General features: G+C 40.3%; 1 protein-coding gene across 1 annotated transcript in view; it reads right to left on the reverse strand.

Annotated features, from left to right (window-relative positions):
- Positions 1-18,878, reverse strand: part of MGA (MAX dimerization protein MGA) — a 2,673,741-nt gene that overhangs the window by 1,886,146 nt on the left and 768,717 nt on the right. The window contains exon 6 of the mRNA XM_044060555.1: positions 12,818-12,931. Coding sequence (XP_043916490.1) covers positions 12,818-12,931 — 114 coding nt within the window. The remainder of the gene's footprint in view (positions 1-12,817; positions 12,932-18,878) is intronic.

Genomic DNA, 18,878 nt, shown 5'->3' on the forward strand with positions numbered 1-18,878 from the left:
ATAATTCAGCATTTACTAACATGTTCACCAGCATTGTGGATAGTTGCAGATTCATGAGTATTTCTCATGAAAGTGTTCACTCAAATTGGAAGACTGTTTTGGGCAAATAGCAGGAGTGAGCGGTAACTCATTTCAAAAATAGCTGACAGTGCTGCACTATCACTGACATACAAAGTATATACTTCAAATTTACGGAGATGAGTGTTGGATCCTTAAAAAGAAAACTTTAGATCAATGTGATACACTGAATTACAGTCTTATTTCCAATCCTTGCCATAATAGCTAAGCTCTTTGCCTCATAGACACAAGGTCCAGGGTTTGATTCTGAACTCTGGTTATTTTCTAAGCTTCAATTAAATAGCCCTTCAGGGCAGTTGGCCTAGCAATCACTTATGAACATCACAGCTAAGTTTATGGGAAAATTTGTACATGCACACCAAAATTACTTAACTACACATAATCTCAATCTCTGGTTTCAACAACTTGCAATAGTGCTGAGACAGACATCACAAGGGTGATGAAAGACTGGCTGGTATAAAATTACTGGTGGTTTTATTACATGTCTGACATCTCACCTGCATCTGACCCTGCCATGACAACTGGTATGCCTGCCTACAGATCTACCATCTTTACACCACAGACTCAAACATATAACCTTCTACCTCTCAGGGTACTTGTATAAGGTGATGAATGGAATTTGTATTTCTCAATGTCACCCTCTGCACTGCAGTGTGTCGTAAGGCTATGTCTTGGCCCCACTGTTGTTCACAGTGTATGTGGTGCCACTACAAAAGTTCTTTAGTAAGCAGTAAAACATGTTTTAAAGGTATTTTGTCTATCTTTTTTTTCAGAATAAAACAGCAGCTCTTGCAACTTTGAAGACTGAATGTATAAAAACAAAGATAACTGCAACACAATGGAAGCATTAATGAACCATGTGGACATAAGGCCCACTAAATTCTCATTTCTCTCCTCCCAAAATTAATTCAGAGTGAAATGGCTGCAATTTGAGTAGGACACAAGATGTGTGTGTGAATGAAACAGCAGGTAACAGCAGTGAAAAGCCACTATCATGACCAGGCAGCCATATCCCTATTTGTCTTAAGATTCTCACAATTTCTGACACCTTAAGCACAGTGTCTTATCCCACTTGTCTACAAATGTCTCCCTTATTATTTATTTACTTATTTATTTGACATTTGTTAACCGGGATAGTCCGCCTGAGCAAAAGGCCTTTTTCAGTGGTGGCCCGGGGAGAAAATCTCCACAGTACAAGTAAGCAAGACAAATTTACAAAAATTAAAGTTGAATACAATATACAATAAAACAGTTAAGCAAATGCAGATAAAGCTTCATAGTACATTATAATAAGAGGCATTATACCACATGCATGGCTTTTGTATAGGAATTGGTGTGAGTCAGGAACCCGGTAATACCTGTCTGGCTTGACTGGAGCTGGAGGTAAAGAATCTGGGTTAAGGCAGGCCTCCGAATACACATCATCTAGAATGTCTAAGACAGGAGGTATAGCCAGAGGCCTGTGCTGAGGGAGCAAGAGGAAATCCCTAAGCCTTTTCTTGGAGTCTGAGTACTCTTGGCCTTCCCAGTGGAAGTGTTCCCTCAAGGTATGTAAGGTTTCCCCAAAAGAGTAATCCTCAGGGGGGGAGATAGAGGGAATGGACTCCTCTGCATCAGAATCTTCAAAAGGGGAGTAAGAATGTTCCTGGTCTTCAGAATGTTCTGAAATAATGGAGGCCTGGTCCGAGGAGGGGGATTTTTCCTCCACTCTGGGCCTTTTGTCCGGGGGGGGGTTGGGAACCCCTGATAAGAGTAATCAAATCCTCAGCCATTTTGATCATCTGCTTTTTAGGCATGGGGCCTTGAGAAGGGTCCTGTGGAGCTTGTCTTTTAGTATGCATGGCTGCTTTAGACTTAGTGAAAGCCTTGATGGAAAAAGAAGAGGAAGGCCTGTAGACACCTTGAGAGGTGGCAGGTCTGTCTAAACTCTGAGTTTCACCGCCAAGAGTGGCTTCGGTATCTGTAGTCGGGGTGTGGGCCGAAGAGCCTGCGACCTCGGGCACAGAAGACACCGCCAATGAAGTGTCGTCGGTAGTCAGGGGTTGCGTAGGCGCCTCACTGAGAACCGGACCACCTGTATTCGGCTTTGGCGTGGTGTCGGTAGAAGTCGCGGACCTCGAAAGTCGGTCCTTATCTTTGCGTCTTTTACTCAAAACTGGAGTCGGAGTATCCAACGACATAATGTAATAAAATTTTTTGCCAAAATAGTGTTGGGCAAACTCCACCAGACGCTTAATAGTGCGTCTGTTGAATGTAGCACAAAAACGACAGGCCGAGACGTCGTGGTCTGGCCTAAGCAAGGAATGCAGAGAGAATGAAAATCCTTATGCGGTATTTGCTTCCCACATGAAATGCAATTATTAACTTTGTCTGACATCAGTCAGAGGCAAGAAAAGTTTCCCCAACGGGGTACTTAGCTTTCAAGAAGACTTAGGTTGAAAAATATTCGTAATCTCAGGAGTTGGCCGACCAGCACTTGCGAACTGCTTCTGCTTCGGGCACCGTGCGGCAAGAAAGACTAAAGAAAATGGTGTCGGCTGGTTCTTTTATACCCCTGTCGCACTGACGTCAGGGAAGAAGCGACGACATCCGAAGCCGGACCTAGACTTTGGAATTCGGCCGACCGGGGACCCGCCTGACAGCAGGAAAACCCATCTGTTATGACTGCAGCTGTATACACGATGAACATCAGGTAGAGATTGTAACCTGCTTTGAAGCATAGATATCTTCTGCAAGATTCCCCGATTGGGATGTGCAGGTATGCTTCCTTTAAATCGAGTGTTACCATCCAGGCATCTTTTCCTAGCATAGGAAGCAACTGGTGAAGAGTCAGCATCTTGAACTTTGGAATCACCAAAAAGGTGTTTAGAGTAGACGGGTCCAAAATAGGACGCCATGAATTGTCTTTTCTGGGTACCAGGAAAAGTCTAGAGTAGAAACCTTGTCCCTTTTCCTCTTCTGGTACAGTCTGAATAGCCTTTATGCTTAAAAGACAGCGTATTTGCTTTTGAGCCTCAGCCCACTGATTTGAGGGTAGATCTGGCCAACCTTTTGGTCTTGGTAGTGTGTGGAAGTGAAATCTGTATCCTTGGAACACTACAAATTAAAACCCATTTGTCCTGGGTAATGAGTTCCCAGTTTTTGGCTTGCAGACCAATCTTTCCCCCTAAAGCAGCATTCAGTTGAGAAGTGCTTGGAAGTTTTAAACTCAAGTCAGTGAGACAGTTTTCCATAAGGGGGAGTCTTACTACTCCCAGATTTGGAAGCTGAAGCCCCCCACTGCTTAATCTTGTGCTTACCCTAGGACTGAAGCCTGGGATTTCTGCTGTGTCTGGGTTTGGATTGAGAAGGCCTGGAAGGAGCCGGAAAGGACCAATTCTTAGAGGTTCAATGCCTACTAAATCTTGGCGGCTGAACTTGTAAGAAATTTTTAACAGTTTGCATAGATTTAGCTTTATCTTCCATCTTTTTAAGAACTTCCTCAGCTTTGTTGCCAAACAGGCGGTCCTGACTTAAGGAAGCATCCAAGAGTTTAGCTTTAACATGATTAGGCAAAGATTGCTCCTTAAGCCAAGCATGCCTTCTGAGTACAGACCCAGTGACAGCAGCCGTACTGGAAGCCTCTAAAGAATCAAACCCATATTGTAAAGTATGTTTTCCAACCTGTTCAGCAGAGTGCATTAAAATCTTGTAATTCCTTATTGTCAGCACAGTCAGGAATCAACATAATTTTCTGTTTAAGCAATCCAATAACATGTTGTTGATACTTTGAAACTGATAGTTTAACGCCCTAATGGCAAAGGTTGCAGAAGTGTAAACCTTCTTACCCCCCATCTATCCAGCGCCCTAGAGTCTCTATCAGAAAGGGTAGGGTTTTTGGCAGTAGAGGCCTTAATGCCCTTGGGTCCCTGTGAAATAGTCTCTGACTCTGCAATAGTATTTTTAAAAAGGAACTTGTGAGAATCAGGAATCCTGTAATATCGGTCAGGCTTTCTGGGAGCAAGAGGCAAAGAATCAGGGGCTAAACTAGATTCCAAAAAGGCATCATCAACTATGTCTAGTATAAGAGATATAGCTAAAGGCCTATGGAGAGGCAAGAGTAAGAAATCCCCAAACCTCTTTTTCGAATTAGAAAAATCCTGGCTTTCCCAGCAGAAATGCTCCCTTAGAGTGTGCAAGGTTTCATCAAAAGAATAATCCTCTGGAGGGGAAGCAGAGGGAATACAGTCCTCTGCATCAGAATCCTCATAAGTAGATAATGGTAAATCCAGATCATCAGAAGAATCAGATAAATCAGAATCTTCGTCAGAAGATTCATAAACAATTTCAGTCCTAGGTCTCTTAGAAGGGGTGGATGGCTTCCCCTGATTAAAGTTATAAGACCTTTAGACATTCTTATCATTTGTTTTTTAGGCATAGAGGCTTGAGCATGCGGCCTGGGCGTCGGATTTCTGGGCATGGTTCGAGGTTTAGGCCCTTAAAGAAGAAGGAGGCATCGGTTTAATATGCAAGTCCGAAGGCCTAAGTACACCCTCAGAAGCCGGTGCCTGCACTGCGCTCCTGACCCATCCAAGGTAGAGACATCCGCAGGTTCCAAAGATGAAGCATCTCGCAGAATACCATACTCTGAATGGGTCTCAGTAGAGGCCTGCGAATCAGAAGTAGCAGGTATCAGGGGCTGCGAAAGCACCTCACTGAGTATAGGGGAAGCATCGTCGGCAGCTTTGGACCTAGGCGGCCTGTCTCTGTCTTTATCTTTGCGTTTTTTCAGAATTACAGTAGTCGGATGGCTTACGACATTTCTGGATAATTGAACAGAGAACCAAAACTTTTAGAGGTGAAAATATACCGACGACGGATAGTGCGTTGATTAAATAAAGCACAAAACCGACAAGGAACGTTGTGGTCAGGGCCTAGGCAAGGAATACAGTACGAACGAAAATCTTTGTGAGGCATTTGCATTCCACAAGAAATGCAATTATCAACTTTTACTGACATTGGTAAGGAGCAAGAAAAAGTTTCCCCAATGGAGTACTTAGCTTTAGTTTAAGACTTCGGTTCTGAAACTCTAAAACAAAAATTTCAGGAGTCGGCCAACCAGCACTTGCGAACTGCTTCTGCCACCGCATGGCAAGAAAGACAGATGTAATGGCATCAGCAGCATGTTTTATACCCCTGATGACCTGACATTATGAAAGAAAGGACAGCAACCGACACAGGATCCAAGACTTTGTTAATCAGGTCAGCTGAGGGCTACTGCAAGCAGATAACCCAAACGTGATGACTGCAACAGTAAAACACGAAGAAAGTATAGTTTTGTACCTACCATAAATGTAGATGTTCGAGTGTTCACACTGCTGCAGTCATCACACTTGGGTTATCCTGCCATCAGGCGGTCCCGCAGTCGGCCAGAGTTCCAAAGTCTTGGTCCGGCGTCGGTTGCTGTCACTTCTTCCCTGACGTCACTGCGCCTGGGGTATATAAGAGGCATCTGACGCCATTTTCTTCAGTTTTTCTTGCCCCAGATGTCAGGTGCCCCCTAGTAGGTGGGCAATATATATTGCCAATGAAACATTTACAAAAAATACAAATAACACCTTCAGTTATAAGCAAATACACCACAAAGGTTGTATCAGATAGTAAGGTATAGAAAAGTTCAGCTAGTTCAGAGGAGATGGAGGGAGGGTAACCTGGACTGCAGCAGTGTGAACACTCGAACATCTACATTTATGGTAGGTACAAAACTGTACTATGTTCATCGGGTTACACTGCTGCAGTCATCACACACGGGTTGAATCCCAAAGCTAAGGATGAGTGGTGGAGTTAAACAGGGTTTGGAGAAGCTAGTAGGCCCTGCAGAATTGCAGTGGCAAAACCAGCTCTAGTCTTAGAGTATAGAGGTAAGTGATGGTGCTTGGTGAAGGTGTGCACTGAACTCCAAGTTGAAGCGTCCAAAATATCCTTGGTTGGTACCCCCCAGAGAAAGGTTGTTGATGTAGCTGTAGCCCTGGTGGAGTGGGACCTAATGCTAGCAGGTACCGGTTTCCCATGATGTGTGTAACAGAAACGTATGCAATGCCCTATCCATTTTGAAATGGTCTGTTTTGAGACAGCTTTTCCTTGTGATCCTGTAGCATAGGATACAAAGAGCTGGTCAGATTTTCTGAAAGCCTTAGTTTTATCCAAGTAGTAACGTGATTGCCTGCGAATTTCCAAAGAGTGCAAGAGTCTTTCTCTTTATTCTGGGGGTTTGGGAAAAAGGTGGGCAAATAAATGGTTTGGTTTAGGGCCACACTGAATACCACCTTTGGCATAAAGTAAGCGTTAGTCTGTAGAGCGACTCTGTCTTGATGAAAAATAAGGAAAGGTTCCACTGCCATTAGGGCCTGTAGCTCTGAGATTCTTCTATCTGAAGTTATTGCTATTAGCAGGGCAGTTTTCCATGATAGAAACTTTAACTCGGCTGAAATAGGTGGTTCAAAGGGTGGTAGTGTAAGCTTTTCCAGAACAAAGTTGAGATCCCAAGTTGGTGGTGGCGCTCTCCTGGGCGTATTTTATGTTCTTAGCCCCTCTGAGATGCTGTCTTAGGAGTGGATGCGAAAATAAAGGAGGATCCGTGTTGTAGTGAGCTGAAATCGCTGAGGCGTGGATCTTAATAGATGAAAAAGAAAGTCCTTTGTGCAACATCTCAGTTAAGTACCGTAGAATCTGAGGAATGTTTGGAGCAAGGGGATTTTGGCCTTTAGCCTGGTTCCATGCGTAAAATCTTTTCCATTTGTCTGAATAGGCTTTCCTGGTGCTGGGCCTCCTGGCCTCCAGAATGACATCCATAACAGCTTTAGATAGAGGTGCTGGCTGGTTGTTTAGGTAATTTGCCATGCAGCCAGATTTAAAATCTTGAGCTGGCTGTGTAGAATCTGATTGTTTTGCTGAGTGAGCAAGTGAGGAATTTGGGGTAAAATCCATGGTGGGCCGTGGGCCATGTTCCTTAGTATTGGGTACCAGTGCTGGCGTGGCCAGTCTGGAGCAATGAGTACCATTTGTGGCCTCTCTAATCTGATTTTCAGCAGCACCTTTGCTAGAAGAGGCAGTGGAGGAAAGGCATACACTGTTAATGTTTTCCAACTGAATGAGAGGGCGTCCACCTTCCAAGTTAGTGGGTGGAATGTCCTTGTGCAAAATTTTCGAAGTTGGTAGTTTTGGGGGTTGGCAAACAGATGTCTGGGCGTCCCCATTTTTGAGTTATCATTGCAAATACTTGTGGATCCAGTTTCCACTCGTAGGGATCCATGATGTTTCTGCTTAGGTCGTCTGCCAATGTGTTTTTCTTTCCTGGCAGGAATTGTGCTTGTAGTTGAACTTGGAAAGTCAGTGCTGTGTTCCACAAGGTCATTGCTTGCCTGAATAGGGGGTAGGAGCGTGTGCCCCCTTGTTTGTTTATGTACCACATAACTGTGGAATTGTCCGTCTTTATTAGTTGTTGTCCTGGATGCAAGAGGTCCTTGAAAGCTGTTAGGGCATTCTGTACAGCTAGCATTTCTTTTTGATTGATATGCAGATGCCTTTGATCTGTGTTCCATTTGCCCTGAATGCACTGTCCTGCCATGTGTGCTCCCCAGGCATAGTCCGATGCATCTGTTACAGTTTGCCTGGCTGAGGGCAAGGTAAAAGGCTGACCCTTGTTGAGGAGACATGCCTGTGCCCAACGTAGGAACTCCTGTTGAAGGCAGGGAATGAGTGGTATCATTGTTTGCAAGCTGTGGCTGTGCTGTGTCCATATGCTCTTCAGGTACCATTGTAATTTCCTCATATGCAGTTTTGCAAATGGTATTAGGAGTATGCAAGATGCCATGAATCCCAAGGCCTGCAGAATTTTTCTTGCAGGGAGTTGGGTCTTTGTTGCCATCATTTTGAAATATTGAGTCAGCTGTTGTTGCTTGTCTGGCGTGAGATAAGCCAATTGGGCAATTGTATTCAAGCTGGCACCCAGGAATATTATGTTCTGTGAGGGCACTAGTTTTGATTTATTTTCGTTTACTGTGTACCCTAGGCAACTTAAAGGGTGTTTGACAAATGCCAGATGCTTTAAAAGAATGTCCTTGCTTTCTGCTTGAATAAGGCAGTCATCCAGGTATGGGTATATCTGAATTCCTCTTTGTCTGCATTATGCAATTACTGGTGCCAGGCATTTTGTGAAGACCCTGGGCGCAGTAGATGAGCCAAAGGGCAGTGCAGAGAATTGATAATGAGTTGAACCTGCAATGAAATGGAGGTATCTTCTGCAATTTTTTCTGATAGGGACATGCAGGTATGCCTCCTTGAGATCCAACATTACTAGCCAAGCCTTCTTGCCCAGCATGGGAAGAAGCTGCTGTAGTGTTAGCATCTTGAATTTGGGTACTTGGAGATAGGTGTTTAGAATTGAAAGGTCCAGAATGGGTCTCCAGGCTTTGTCCTTTCTGGGGACTAGAAAGAGTCTGGAGTAAAATCCTTGTCCTTGCTCCTGTGTAGGTACCTGTTGAATGGATATCATGTCCATGAGAGCTGTAATTTGTTTTTGTGCCTCCGCCCATTGATTTGGTGGCAGGTTTGGCATTCCTTTTATCCTTGGCAAGGTGTGAAAGTGGAATCTGTATCCTTGTGAAACAATGTCTAGGACCCATTTGCCTTTTGTAATGATGTGCCAGTTGTCTGCAAAAAGTGATAATTTTCCTCCCAAGGGAGCTGCCAAAAGAGATTTGCTTGGCAGTCTGAGGGTTAAGTCATTGTGTTTGTCTTCTGTTAGCTTGGGGCCTGTCTTCTCCTCCTTTCTGGGTAGCGGCACCCCATTGCCAAGGTTTGTAAGGGCCTTGTGACTGACCTCTGCCCCTTGGGCGTCTGTATTTGCCCCTCTGTGGTCTGTCAGATGCTGGAAAGGACCATTTTTTTGTTGGCCAATTTCTGCTGAACCGAGGGGTTGAACCTGTAAAAAATCCTTGACCATGTGCATAGATTTTGCCTTATCCTCCATTTTCTTTAAAACCTCTTCTGCCTTTACACCAAATAAAACATCCTGCTGTAAAGGTGCATCCAATAACTTTGCTTTAACATGATCAGGCAGGGCTTGTTCTTTTAACCAAGCATGTCTACGTATGACAGACCCAGTCACTGCTGCTCTACAGGAACCTTCCAATGAATCAAATCCACATTGTAAAGTAGGTTTGGCCATTTTTTGTTTTAATTGAGACATTAGGAATTGCTGATATTTTAGCATGTGAAACTGGCAATTTAAGGCTCTCATAGCTAGAGTAGCTGAGGTGTATACCTTCTTTCCCCATCTATCTAGTGCTCTGGAATCCCTTTCAGAGGGTACAGAATTTTTAGCAATGGAGGCCTTAACCCCTTTGGGACCCTGGGAAATTGTTTCTGGGTCAGCAACATGGCTTTTATATAGGAATTTGTGTGAGTCAGGGACTCTGTAGTATCTATCGGGTTTGGCTGGAGCAGGAGGTAATGAGTCTGGGTTAAGACTAGATTCTAGGTAAACATCATCCACAATGTCTAACACAGGAGAGATAGCAAGTGGTCTGTGCTGGGGAAGTAAAAGGAACTCTCGGAGCCTTTTCTTAGAATCAGAATAATCCTGGCCTTCCCATTGGAAATGTTCCCTCATGGTATGTAAAGTTTCCCCAAAGGAGTAGTCTTCTGGAGGAGATGCCGAGGGAATAGACTCTTCAGCATCAGAATCTTCATACGGGGGGGGGGGGGGGGGGGGGGGAGTATTCCTGTTCCTCAGAAGAATCTGAGGAAATTGAAACCTGGTCAGAGGAAGCAAAATCCTCCTTTTGTCATGGCCTGTTTTCAGGAGGGGGATGGGAACCCCTGATTAGGGTAATTAAATCTTCAGCCATTTTAAGCATTCGTTTCTTAGGCATGGGGCCTTGTACTGGAGACTGATGTACAGTCTTTTTAGTTTTTAATGGAGCTTTAAGCTTAGCATAAGATTTAATGGTGAGTGTAGTCGGTCTGAAGACACCTTCTGCAACCGAAGGCGTTTCTACTACACCGGAATCTCCTTCTGCTATGGAGTCGGAAGGGCCTAAAGAAGAAGGCTGCACCAGCCTAGTACTCTCCACTTGTGAATCAGAAGCTGTCTGGGGTTCTAATTCAGCGGTCGTCAGGGGCTGCGTAGGTGCCTCACTGAAAACCAAAGAACCGGCGGCAGGTCCAGCAGAGGCCTCGGAGTCTGGTTTGGGTCTAGGCTGCCTATCCTTATCCTTGCGTTTTTTTATGCATGCCGGTCGTTGGTTGCTCCAACGGTATAGTATAATTAAATTTCCTACTAAAGTAATGTCGGGCGAAATCGAACCAACGTTTGATTGTTCGTTTATTAAACCTAGCACAAAACTGACAACGTGTGACGTCGTGGTCTGGGCCTAGGCAAGGAATACAGTAAGAATGAAAGTCCTTATGAGGTATTTGCTTCCCACAGGAAATGCAATTGTTAACTTTTTCTGACATCGGACTGAGGCAAGAAAAGGTTCCCCAACGGGGTACTTAGCTTTATTGAAGACTTCGGTCTGAAATTCGATTTGAAAATCTCACAGGAGTCAGCTGACCGACACTTGCGAACTGCTTCTGCTTCGGGCACCGCGCAGCAAGAAAGACTGAAGAAAATTGCATCGGATGCCTCATATACCCCTGGCGCACTGACGTCAGGGAAGAAGCGACAGCAACCGATGCCGGACCAAGTCTTTGGAACTCGGGCCAACTGCGGGACCGCCTGACGGCAGGATAACCCAAGTGTGATGAATGCAGCAGTGTAACACGATAAACATCATCATTGACTCTGGTATTCGGTCGAACCAAGGGCTACCACAGCAGGGATAACCCACAGGTGATGACTGCAACAGTGAAACACGAAGATCAGGAATTAGGAAAAAGATGCTAGCAAACTGGCAAGGGAGGAAGGAGAAAGATTAGTTAAATTCTAAATGTTACTCAGGAAACATTTGAAAATAATTCCCAAAGCTTGACAGTGTGCCTGAAGCTGAATGGTGACAAACAAGATCTGAGGTACATTAGGTTGGAGACAAGACGAAAACTGATTAGGGAGGCTGCCAAGAGACCTACGGCAACACTGTAGGAGTCCCAGGAATTTCTGGCAAGTACTGGTTGTGTACTGCATGTAACAACAATGTATTCTCCCTATGTCTGGACTGTGGGGTAGCGTTGCAAGATGGAAGCCTTTTCTTAAACAGAAGAAATTCCAGGCCCAATTAAAATTTTCAAAACACTTCAAGTCTCCCAAAAGCATGTGGGAAAATGTGTTATGGTCTGATGAGACCAAGGTTGAACTTTTTGGCCACAATTCCAAAAGGTACATGTGGCGCAAAAACAACACTTCGTATCACCAAAAGAACACCATCCCCACGGTGAAGCATGGTGGTGGCAGTATCATGCTTTGGGGTTGCTTTTCTTCAGCTGGAGAAAAGCAACCCCAAAGCATGATACTGCCACCACCATCCCTAATCAGTTTTCGTCTAGTCTTTTCATCAATTTTGGAGGAATTTCCAGTTCTTCGCAATGGGGTCTATATTACCTTATCGAAAGCTGATAACAGCGAATGCTCTTTGATCAACCCTTAAATATCGAACGCACTAAATAGCTAAGACATGAAAGAGCGATTTAAAAAAAAAAAAAAAATAGGAAATACAGCAAAGTAAGGGGATACCACTCCCCCCCCCCCACTTAAATATACCAACTCCGAGATCGCACCACAGTGGAGGAAATGGCAAATTCCCAAAAACAACCCAGCAATTTTTTTCCCTTGGGGGGGGGGGTGATCGCTGTTCTGTGTCTTCACTATTTACGGGTCGATCAAGCAGCGTTCGCTCTTATCAGCTTTCGATACGGTAATATAGACTCCTTTGCAACATCACTGTTGTCCCATATTTTCTCCACTTTTTGATGACTGTCTTCACTTTCTTCCATGGTATATCCAATACTGTGGAAATTTTTTTTCCCTTCTCCTGACTAATACCTTTCAACAATGAAATCCCTTTGATGCTTTTATGTTCTCTGCGAACCATGGCTTTTGTTGTAGCGGGCAACTGAGTAAATGTCAGGAAAATCCTACTAAGACAGCTGAACTTTGGGGTTAAGCAGAGTCTCTAACTGATGGCAGGTGTGTACCCAAGAAGACTGAATGCTGTAATTAAATCAAAAGATACTTCAACGAAGTATTAGTTTAAGGGTGTGCACACTTATGCCACCAGCTTACTGTACGTTTTTTATTTTTTAAATTTTTCCCCCTAACAGATTTATTTGTTTTTTCATTTGAATTGTACAGGTTATAGGTCACATTAAAGGTGGGAAAAGTTTTGAAATGATTTATTGTGGTCTCATTTTTTTACATCACAAAAAACATATACCTGTTCAACTGCAGAATTCCCTTTGAAAAAAAGAATACACTTATTACAGGGGAAATCCAAAAAAAAATAAATCAACCTGTTTATGCTCACAGTCTTTGCAAGTCAAAGATGACTGAATCCATCCCTAGTACCCATCCTGCACAACATTAACCACTACAATAATACTATCATTAACTTGAACTCAATTTTTTAAAGGTATAATGTACAAGTAACAAAAGGTGACTCCGCCATACTTCCAAAAATGAAACCGATTTTTCAACATATAATAAACAGCAAGAGCAGCTCCAATAAATTAATAAAAAACTCAAGACAATACATCTACTTACTGTCGGTTTTAGAAGTGGATGGTCCATTATTTTGTGCAAGCTTCGCCCGCCACCCTTTGATCTTCGTGAAATCGTTTGTCTTGCCAGTCCTGGAAATGAATGGCAAAGCCACATCTGCACAAATACAAAATAAATGGTCATATATAGAAATAAAATTAAAGCAGCAGGCACAATATTTAAAGACAGATATTTAATACCACATGGGAAAATCACATACATACATTTCACAACTACTTACATTTTCAGAGTTCAAAGGAAAAGAAAAAGTTGGGGAAAAAAATGTTCGGTATTTAAGAAAGCTCAGTGGACAATTTGCATGAAGAAAGGAACAGCTTTACCAAGGAAGACGGAAAATTATTATCCATCCTTTTGCTCTCAAATATTGCTGACAAACAGATATATTAAAACAGAAAAATGGTCAAAAATCAATTTGTGGGAAGCAATCCTCTGATAACCCATATGCATTGGGGCACTCAGAACTTATAAGTCAAAGGTTATCGCTTGTACAGAAATTGAAATTCCCAACCACATTATGCCTGGTGTATAAAACACTCTAATGACCAAAATATTATTTTATGATCAAGCAGGCAGACAGGAACTGAATGTCTAAACAAACTACTGAGTGCTCACCACAGCTTTCGTCCATTTTAGTTATTTATTGTTTGTTGACCGGGTTATTCCTCTTTTCAGACATGAACCGCGGTAGTACTTCTACTTGTACGGCAAATTTAGACAGGGTATCAGGGAACTTCCCCTACTCATCATTGTTCCAAGTGGGACAATTATGCAGGAGCATTTCCTGTTTCTATTCCAGGTGCAGAGGCAGCCTGGAGAAATAGGAAGGCAGATGGAAATAGAGGAGATGGTGTGGTGAAAGAAGTAGAAGAGAAAGCAAATATCAAGACCGGAGAATGTGTGCAGGGTTCTGAGGAGAAATTTCAAAGAAATCTGTTTGATGGAGATGAGTCAGCAAACCATGGATGTATGATTACAAACCAGTCGGCAGGGTTACAGGATGATTTAGTTAAAGAAACGGTGAAGTAGAGTGAGACAGAAAATGAAGGAGAAAATTCCTGTGGTGACATTATGGAGAAAATACAAAACGAGGATGCAGAGACAATCTTGGAAGAACAGTGGTGAGATGGACAAGAAAACTTATGCAGAGGAAAGTAAAAGGCAAAAGGGGAATAGCAGAAAAGAAGGCAGAAGAAAATGAAAAACATAACTGCATGTCAAGGATTCAAAGTAAAGTAGACAAAGAAATAGATAGGTATGAGGTGTGGAACAATTTAACAGCTCCTTTGGGTGTAAAAGCACACATGGTAAGAGCATTTACTCTTAATAACAGAGAAATTTGGTGACATTATACTTGGGACTGTTTTTTCAATGGAAAATTTTCTTGGAAAATATGAAAAAAATACTATACCCACAATCTTCACATGATAAAAACATTTAACAAGGAAACAAAAAAGACTACTCGTGTGCAATGTCAAACAGGGATAAAAACAGACTTTGAAAGGACATTTGAAAACTTCATGTAAGGAACACCTGGACATTGGAAAAGTTTATGGCAAAACAGGTTTAAGGACTGGTGGCTATGACTGTAATACTGTGTTAAAAATCGAAAGAAAATAATTATTCATATACCAAACATGATTAACGTGGAAGGAAACAGGGGTATTGTAAAATACTGGAGATAACCAAAACATTTTTTTTTTTTTTGTGGAAGAGGACATTTGACAAGTAACTGTGACAAAAAAAATGTATTTGTGGGGAAATGGGGCATGGTGCAAAAAATGTGAATTGAAATGTTATAAATATAACAAAACTGGACATTTATGGATGAACTGCAATAAAGAAAATAACAGTAAGGGAAAGAAAAATAAATCTTAGACGTTATAAGATGTGCTAAGTTAAAACTCAGGCAAAAATGTACGGACTTACAAATGGAGTGTGTGTGTGTGTGTGTGTGTGTGTGTGTGTGTGTGTGTGTATATATATATATATATATATATATATATAGACATATATATATATATATATATAGACATATAGATATGAAACAGATTTTATAGTATCAGAAGGTTTACTTATACGTGAAGGGGAGGTAGTTAAAACAGGATTTTCTGATCATCCTGCAATATGGCTAGGGATAAAAGAAAACAAGGAATATATAAAAATAGGCAAAGAAATAAAAAGGATAAATAAGAAAACATGGAATGAAAAAGTAAAGAGATCGGTAATTGAGTTATGGAAAGATCATATTACCCCAAGAACATGTTATAAAAACTGGTCTGAATGATGGATGATACGTAAAGGAAAATTTAAAAGTTTACAGTGGCAATATGATGTGAGAAAAGGAGAAAAAATTACACAAGAATACATTTGATTATTTAGAACATCATGATAGACTGTACTTTGACAAAGAAAAAAAATTATGAAACAAAATAAGAGAAAGTACAATAGCTGTTATACAAGCAAATATATTTTTTACAAGGAAAAAAGTATCGAATTACTTAAGTCGATTAGTAAAGGAAAATGGTAGTGTAATGACAAAAAATGTAAAAGGAGAAATAAAGAACTCAGGAAGAGATTATGAATAATTTGGTAAAATATGTGCAAAAAATGTTTGAAGAAAAAAGAAGGTAGTGAAAAAACATAGAAACTAAAAATGTTAATAGAAAAACAGAATAAAGAGATTGAAAAGGAGGGTTCTTTAAAGGCGGTAGACAAAGTATTAGGACAAGTAAACATATATTGTCTGCTGCAGGACCAGAAGGAATAGGGTATGAAATATATAAAAATTTATGGGATTGATAACAAACCACTTTTAAAGACTTTGAATGAATGGTTAAATAAAAGTTTTATGTATAAAGAATCAAGTAGTGGAACACAAATTCATATGGAAAAAGGAAGATAAAAGATAATTAAACTGGAGACTGCTAGTACTGAATAATAATGATATTAAACTGGAGACTGCTAGTACTGAATAATAATGATATCTTTATGAAAATGATACAAAAGATCAGAAACTAAACTGGAAAATATTATGCAAAACAGTATATATGTGTGTGTGTGTATATATATATATATATATATATATATATATATATATATATATATATATATATATATATAGATAGCAAAGATGTGAAGGGCTTCAAGAATTATTAATGGCACTTTACAGAACAGTGGATGAGAATATGAACAGAAAAGTGAAAATCATGCTAGCAGGGGTCTACTTCAGTAGACTGAACCTTCATTTACCTGACTTTCATAATACCAAGATGGAAACGCCAACAACCCCACATCACCGACGTCCCAGAACACCAACTTTCCACTCCAGGTAAGTAACCTCTTGACCATGTTTTTGAACTTAGCCCCTTACCCCCACGGCAGTGTGATCTCTGAGTTGGTATATTTAGTTAGGAGGGGATGTGGGGGCAAAGCCCCCCACATGGGTGGGTTTACATTGCTTCAGTTTTTATTTATTTTTAAGTTGGCCAAGCGGTTACTTAACTGAAGTGGAAAGTTGGTGTTCCAGGATGTCGGTGATGTGGAGTTGTCAGCGTTTTCATCATGGCATTATGAAAGTCAGGCAAGTGAAAGTTCGGTCTACTGAAGTAGACCCGTTAGGAGACCTTAAGGCATTTGATACAACTGGACAAGAAATCTTATGTGTAATAATTAAAGAATATAAGTGAGAAAGTTATGAAATTATGTATGTCAGTCTACAGTAATAAAGTAAAAATACTTCTAAATGTCCGGTTAAGCCAAAAGGCACACATGAACAGTGGTGTAAGACAAGGATGTCCAATGAACTGTATACTCTCCCTTAGTTATGAATGTGACAGTATGTGAAATAAATTACAAAATGAATGAGGCAGGGTATATAACACAGAATAGTTAAGTTCAGTCATATTACAATGTCATCTGTGTGTTAACTGCAAAAAAAAAAAAAAAAAAATTGGATAAAACAAGTAAAACTTGCACAAATGAATGTCAAGGGGTGATATGGATGGCTTTAAAAAAAGAAAAAAGTAAAGGTTTAGGTGATGTGATCAAGACAGAAGGAAATATATTTTACAAGGAATGAAATTTCTGTGTTAGGTATAACATTTGGGAATAAAGATGCAAGTAGAATTCAAGAGGGAAAACCAACAGAAGAAATAAAACAAACCAGTCTCTTCTGGAGAATGTAAACTGTCATTCAGAAAAAAAGGCTTATTTGATAAATTCAGTCCTGATGGGGAAAAAATAGTATACTTATTTTTTTGGGGTACTAGATTAAACCCATTAAAAAGAGTTCTATATGTAAATATGGGGGAAAGAATGTTAATTAACCCCAGCAGTATAAGCTGCTTTATTAAATATGTACAACGTGTTAAAGTGGATAAATTAAAAATATGAGAGATTACTAGTAAAGCTGTATTAACAAGTATGATAAACTTTGGGGTACGGTAAAAAAGAGAAAGTGTATAAATGAAATAAAATGCTATCAAGAAAATAAAAATTGACAATTTAGAAAAAGAAGAAAAAGTATGGTATACGAATGTAATGATAAAACACTACTATGTAAAACCCGTGGGGAAATATAGCAGATGAAAAAATTAAAGCTATAAAAATTGGAAGGAAATTGTGTAATCAGAAAGTAGACTATCAATATTTTTTGTGGGGACTGGTTATAGACAAAATTGCCAGTAAAAGGAAATATGTAACAAAAAAAATAAAAGTAATATATTTACACTGTCAAGAAGAAACTACAATGCGTGTGTTTTTGAAATGTAAAAGAGTAATAATATATGGGAAAAGCTAAGTAAAGATTTGTTTTCAAAGATGTAAAAGTGGATACAATAAACATGGACGTGATTAAATATGAATATTATAAACACAGAAATAAAGAATAGGTTAAAATAATACATAACTATGCATCTGTGCTGTCCATTTTCATTCTTCCTCAATGATTAGGTCTTTGATCTGACTGCCACATACACTAGACTTTCAGATCCAATACACTAGCTCCTCCCTCTACCCACAATACCCCAGTCAACTAGTAATACCTCAGATTGAGTTAGCTGCCTTATAGCTCCTAAGATGGTGCAAGAAAAAAAAAAAACAGCAGATATGGGGAGAAAACATGGAACAAAAGATTCCATAATATCTACAAGGTCACTCCAGAAGAGTAAAGGAAGGTGGGGAACTGAAGAATGAAAATGGACAACATAGAAGTATAGCTATTGTGAGTACATAACTTAAATATCTGATGTTGTCCTTTACATCCGTCATCAATGACTGAGACAGTTCCCAGCTATGTGAATCTTGGGTTGTGCTCATGGAAGGATACTCCAAAGAAAATAAAGTTCTGTACACTTACCATAAATGTAGATGTTCGAGTGTATTCACTGTTGCAGTCATTACATTTAGGTAATCTGCTGGCAGGTTGCCCTCAGTCGACCTGAATAACAAAGTCTTGGGTCCTGCGTCAGTTGCTGTCTCCTCTTCCATGATGTCAGGGGTATAAAACATGCAGCCGGCGCCATTTTAATCCGTTTTTCTTGTCCCAGATGTCAGGTGCCCCCCCAAATGTGGAGCAATATATATATATATATATGTATATATATATATATATATATATATATATATATATATATATATATATATATATATATATATATATATATATATATATGTGCATATATATATATATATATATATATATATATATGTGTGTATATATATATATATATATATATATATATATATATATATATATATGTATATATATATATATATATATGTATAAACTAAACATATAAATGCACTTTAGAAACAAAAATTACCTTCAACTAAAAGCAAATACACCACAAAGGCTTTTGAGTATAGTGAAGGAAAGAAAAGGTATAGAAAGGGGGCTGGCAGGTGGGTAATCCGGACTGCAACAATGAATACACTCGAACATCTACATTTATGGTAAGTGAACAAAACTGTACTATGTTCTTCGTGTTTCACTGTTGCAATCATTACATTTGGGTAGAATCCCAAAGCTATGAATGGGAGGATG

This window comes from Protopterus annectens, chromosome 2.part0 (genome assembly GCF_019279795.1).
Source record: "Protopterus annectens isolate FY-2018-M chromosome 2.part0, PAN1.0, whole genome shotgun sequence".
NCBI classification, from domain to species: Eukaryota; Metazoa; Chordata; order Ceratodontiformes; family Protopteridae; genus Protopterus; species Protopterus annectens.